We start from the raw sequence: 6,000 nt of genomic DNA on the forward strand, positions 1-6,000 counted from the left end.
AGGGATACAGATAGAGGGGTAGAGATAGAGGGATAGAGGTAGAGGAATAGAGATAGAGGTGTAGAGGTAGAGATAGAGGGATACAGATAGAGGGGTAGAGATAGAGAGGTGGGGGTGGGACACAAGGACCATAAAACACAGCCACACATCTGAAGCATCCAGCATCCAGCTCTGGGACCAGGGACACTCGGAGAAAGGACACAGAAAGAAACAGAGTGAATGTAATGCAATAATGGTATATATAGTAAATACATAGGTAGTTAGAGAAGGGCTCAGTGCATCCAGAGAGGTTCCCCAGCAGCCTAGGCCTATAGCAGCATAACTAGGGGCAAACTAAAGGGACGTCAAGAGGGGAAGTCAGTTGTGCAAATGAAAACACCAGCTCACCCCGTCAGGGTCACCCAGTCAGCCCTAACTATAAGATTTGTCGAAAAGGAAGGTTTTAAGCCTGGTCTTAAAAATAGAGAGGGTGTCCGCCTCCAGAACCCAAACTGGGAGCTGGTTCCACAGGAGAGGTGCTGATAACTGAAGGCTCTGCCTCCCATTCTACTTTTAGAGATTCTAGGAACAACAAGTAAGCCTGCAGTCTGAGAGTGAAGAGTTCTGCTAGGGTAATATGGTACTATCAGGTCTTTAAGATATGATGGAGATTGGTTGTTAAGAGCTTTATATGTCAGAAGAAGGATTTTGAATTCTATTCTAGATTTAACAGGGAGCCAATGAAGAGAAACCAATATAGGAGAAATATGATCTCTCTTGCTAACTCCCGTCATCCTGCCATTGTGTTCTTACAGCAATATGATTGCAACAGTTTTAGACGATTTCTGCTCCCAGATCACTCCTTGGCGTAGACAGCTTACCCCACAAAGTTAACTTAACATGAAGATAACCGAATTCCCACATAGTCAGTTGACAACATGGGAGTGAGCACCTCTACGCTGTTGAGAGTCCCCACCTCCTGAAAAGATGCAACCTGTAATTGATTTTTCAACTATGACAAGCCACCAGGGACATTTTTGTGTGGACTGTGGAGTTTCCATGCTTTGAAAAATGACCATGGTAGGTGTGTTTGGGTCACCAACGTGAACTATTGTCCAGAGAGCCCACGGTTTTGTATGGACTGTTTTATGATGCCTGTATACACCAGAGAAGCCCAGTGTAGGCGTAAAGTGTGCAGGTTCTGCACGTCACAGAGCAAAAATGGAAAGGAGATGGAGGCCACTGAAGAAAGAAAGGAGAGTGTTCAGGGCCTAAGCAAGGCACTCAGCCCAACCCTATTATGGAGCCCACAGCAGCCCAGCCTCATACTGGCTCCCTTTATACTCTTACTCCAGGGTTGGAGGTGGTTGCGCAGGAAGAAGAGCGGGAGGATGTGGATGTAGAGGCTGTCTTCTGGTTCAAAGAAAATGACCTGTCCTGTGGGCAGCAGTTTCAAGGAGGCTACTGGCAGAGCTAACGGTGTTCTGAGTGGCGCCTTCTATGAAAACCTTGTGGAGCCCCCCTCTGTACCGGGTTGAGGAGAATGTGGAGGTGAACCCTCACACCAGCACAGGTGTTTCTCCTGTCTGAGACTTGGTGTGTAAATAATTTAATGCACCATCAGCTCTATTCTGGACACAGCAACCTGCCCTAACAGGAAGTGCAGGGTTATGGATGGCCTGCTTGCAGGGCAAACAGAACTATGGCCATGCATGCCTAACTGGCTAAAACTGGTGCCCAGTGTCTCCCTCCACCTTCATCACCTGTATCACCAGGTGCTACAAGGTTCTGGGGCTTCAAGTGTGGTGATGAGCTTTACATGACCCTTCACGTCTCTCCTCCATTATTAAAGTGCAGGCAAAGCTTCAGCGTATTGTTGGGTTGCTAGATGCTACCTTTGGCTGTCCCTGCCCCGGCAAGGAGACTAGGACCGTTTACTGAATCTGCTGCAACTGAATTGCTGCAGCAGGCAAAGGAATGTTGCCACTGTGCATGAGAGGTATCTGGTGGCTCATTAGAGGCTTTGGCTGGAGGCCGTTTATAGGCGTGATAATCGCCAATGAGCTAGAAGAGTTAGAGCAGCTATTAAGGCCCAGGGGTCCTCAAAGTGGCCTTCTCCTGCCTGACAATCCTCAGAACCTGACGATTGTCAGGCATTTCAATTAACAATTGAAATGATGTAGGGACTTGCAAATGATGCGGTTATACAAAAATGTAAACCAAACTTTGGTGTTTCATTTTTACTTCTTTACTTAAGATTTCCTTTAGCTCTTCTTTATTTATTTATTTATTTATTTATTGTAAAAGAATAAGAAGCTCTGTTCTGGCCAGGTTGAGCTGGCATACCTTGACAAAACAAAGGCATTACTTTTGACTGTGACTCTTGACCAGTGTATTTCTTGCGGGTTTGTAAGCTAACGAACAGCCTGTCCAGGCTTTGGCAGAGCACATCCAGTGCAGACAGTCTGTCACAAAGACTGACCAGCTCTCCATCTGCTTTGACTTCAGCAAACTGAGCAGTCCCTTGTTGAAGTCCAGCTGTCCTGCTGGATTGTGGAAACCATTCAGGAGAAGTGTGTTTCACAGGTGTACTAGTCACATCCTGGGTATGAGCACACTCACCTTGTGGTGTGGCTGCTACATGAGCCTTTCTCGATGCCATATGTGCAGCAGCCACATGGTCATCTCAGCCTACCTTTGTCTCATCCATTACAGTACAACAGCCAGTCCCTCCTCTGGAGTGCTGCTGGGTCTGACATATCAGTGGATGGCAGGGCCTGGCCTCTGACCATGTTTCTGTGCTGTTGGGTTGTTGTTTTTCTTTTAGAAATTATGGTTCAATATCTTTTGCCACTTCTATCTGCTTCACATTAAAGCTTGCTTTTTGTTTCTTAGTCCAGCCTCTCTCTCTCTCTGCTACATTTGTTTTCTCTCCTGAACTAAAAAATAATAAGTAAATTAAACAAAATTTTAAAATAGTGGTTTTTTATATTTATTATTTATTTTTTACCTCTTTGTTAAAGTTTAAATGTTAAACATATTATGAAACCGTAAGCTGAGAAACTCTGGCTTTCTGTGTTTTTACATCCATCCCCCATTATCCATCCATCCATCCATTATCTATATACCGCTTAATCCTCACTAGGGTCATGGGGGGGGCTGGAGTCTATCCCAGCTGACTCAGGTGAAGGCAGGGGACACCCTGGACAGGTCACCAGTCTGTCACAGGGCTACATACAGAGACAAACAATCACTCTCACATTCACACCTACGGGCAATTTAGAATGATCAATTAACCTCAGCATATTTTTAGACTGTGGGAGGAAGCCGGAGTACCCGGAGAAAACCCACGCATGCACAGGGAGAACATGCAAACTCCATGCAGAAAGATCCCGGGAAAGCCGGGACGCGAACCAGGGATCTTCTCGCTGCAAGGTGAAAGTGCTAACCACTACACCACTGTGCAGCCCCTGTGTTTTTACATTTAAATTATTTATCTTATACATTTTGAGTTTCGGGGCTGCACAGTGGCTCGGTGATTAGCACTGTCGCCTTGCAGCTAGAAGATCGACCATTCTCGTCCCGGCCTGGGATCTTCCTGCATGGAGTTTCCATGTTCTCCTGTACATGTGTGGGTTTTCTCCAGCTTCTCCAGCTTCCTCCCACAGTCCAGAAACATGCTGAGGTTAACTGGTGATTTTAGTCTGTAGGTGTGAATGTGAGTGTGATTGTTTGTCTCTATGTGTAGCCCTGTGATAGACTGTTACCTGTCCAGGTGAACCTGTGATAGACTGTTACCTGTCCAGGTGAACCTGTGATAGACTGTTACCTGTCCAGGTGAACCTGTGATAGACTGTTACCTGTCCAGGTGAACCTGTGACAGACTGTTACCTGTCCAGGTGAACCTGTGACAGACTGTTACCTGTCCAGGTGAACCTGTGACAGACTGTTACCTGTCCAGGTGTCCCCTGCCTTCACCCTCAGTCAGCTGGGATAGACTCCAGCCCCCTGCGACCCTAATGAGTGTTAATCTTTGTATAAATAATGGATGGATTTTAAGTTTTCAATTTTGACTTCTATCTGCAAAACTAGAATATGAGCATGTATGAATGAGCTAACACTGAACATGGAAATCTTTGTTTTGTTTGTCTTTCAGACCAGGCAATACTCAAAATCCTGAGAGATTTAAGCCATGCATCAACAGTGCAGTCAGCAAAAAGTTCTGGGAATTCACTTGCGGAAATCCATTCAGCTGATGGAATATTTCCCAGGCCAGGATGGTGGATTGCAAAGATGGTCTTCCCCCAAAATATAAAGAAACGCCAAGATTTGTCCTCATACAATCTCAACTCCTATGGTCTACGTTATGGAAAATGACACAACACCTGATTGCTTTGTTCTTGTCTATGTTAGATCTGATATTGTCATTGATTTCAATTTGTACATTTATAGTTGGTAAAAAGAAAATATCGTTAATAAAGGCTCCAAAAAAATTCCTTTTAAGATTATTAAAGGTCTGTTGTCTTTGTTGGATCCTCTACAGAAGAGAGAAGGAATGTAAACATTGAACCCTAAAACTACATTCAAGCACACGTTACAAACCAGAAGTTCAGAATTTGCAAGACATGGTTCACGAAATGATCTTGACATAACTACTGTGGTGATTGTGTGCAGTGCAACAAAATGGTCAACTTTGCTTATGCACGCACACAGCAATACAGCAATGGTAACATTTGGTTAAATGTCCTTTGGCCATTTTCACCTCAGCTAGGTGCTTTTGGAAGCCATCCACAAGTTTCTGGTTGTATCTTTACCCACTTTTTTTTCACAGTATTGGTCAAGTTCAACTAAATATGTTGGCTTTCTAAAACAGACCTGTTTCTTCAGCACAGGCCACAGATTCTTGATGGGATTTATGTCAGGACTTTTGGAAGACTTGTCAAAAACTTCAATTCAAGCCTGATGTTGCCATTTCTTTACCACTTTAGATGTGTTTTGGGGTCATTGTCAAGGTGTTGAGACTCAGATGACCAATTTCAAAGCTGATCTCACACAGTTTCTAGCAACAGTATGTGCAAATGTTGTAAATATAACTTCCTGTTACCAACAGGTGGCACTGTGGCTATGACTAACTTTTTGAATGTGATTGTCTTCAGACCCAGACTCCTGTGCAGTAAATGAAATTTGGGCCACATTGGATAATGTGTGGTTGAGACATAAAAGTCTTCAGTTGTCATGGTGAGACAGAAATTTGCTGCACCACCACTGACACGCTGTTTGATGATGTCTCAACATTTTCTCTGTGAATCATTATAAATGTATTCAGATTTATGTCACCACATTCGAGGTGAATATGGGCAACCGGCTAACAATAGTACATTAAAGTGTAAAACATGTTATTTCCTGTTGCCAGCAGGTGGCGCTATGACTGTGAGTGGATATGGATGTGATCAGGGCAGGACTCTGATCAAACATGTAAAGTTTGAGGCAGATTGGAGCATGTTCAAGGTTATTAGACAGCACTTCAAAGTGCAGGGGGTCGCCATGGCCATGCCTTTCTAGTTTTGCGGGAGATTTTGATAATTTTTCATCATTAAGGCCTGGTATATACTGTCCAAATTTGTGATCTCCTGGAGTTACCCCATATGAGGACTTAATCGCTGAAAATGAGCAAAAATAACAAAAAATATCACAGTTAATGCAAAATGGCGGACTTCCTGTTGGGTTTAGGGTACGGCTGCTACTGGCTTTTTTGTGTGTCCGAACGTGCTGCGTATGCCACACACATGCACAAGTATGGAAGCAAATCAGACTCATCAGATTCTGAATTTTAAAAGCTGCTGAATTTCTTACTTTGAATTTTTTTGCATCAAAATTTCGTATGTGAATTTTTTATGCCTGAATTTAGCTCATCAAAATTCTAAAAACCAGTTAAAAATTCAATGTCTTCAAAATTTGCCATCAAAAAAATTCAGTCTTCAAAATTCGCCATCAAAAAAATTCGATGTGTTCAAAATTCAC

General features: G+C 43.5%; 1 protein-coding gene across 1 annotated transcript in view; it reads left to right on the forward strand.

The window, feature by feature from the left end:
- Window positions 1-5,570, forward strand: part of kiss1 (KiSS-1 metastasis suppressor) — a 34,257-nt gene extending 28,687 nt beyond the window's left edge. The window contains exon 4 of the mRNA XM_035948624.2: window positions 4,136-5,570. Coding sequence (XP_035804517.1) covers window positions 4,136-4,356 — 221 coding nt within the window. The 3' untranslated portion in view covers window positions 4,357-5,570. The remainder of the gene's footprint in view (window positions 1-4,135) is intronic.
- Window positions 5,571-6,000: the final 430 nt, after the last annotated feature.

Source organism: Amphiprion ocellaris, chromosome 5, assembly GCF_022539595.1.
Source record: "Amphiprion ocellaris isolate individual 3 ecotype Okinawa chromosome 5, ASM2253959v1, whole genome shotgun sequence".
Classification (NCBI taxonomy): Eukaryota; Metazoa; Chordata; class Actinopteri; family Pomacentridae; genus Amphiprion; species Amphiprion ocellaris.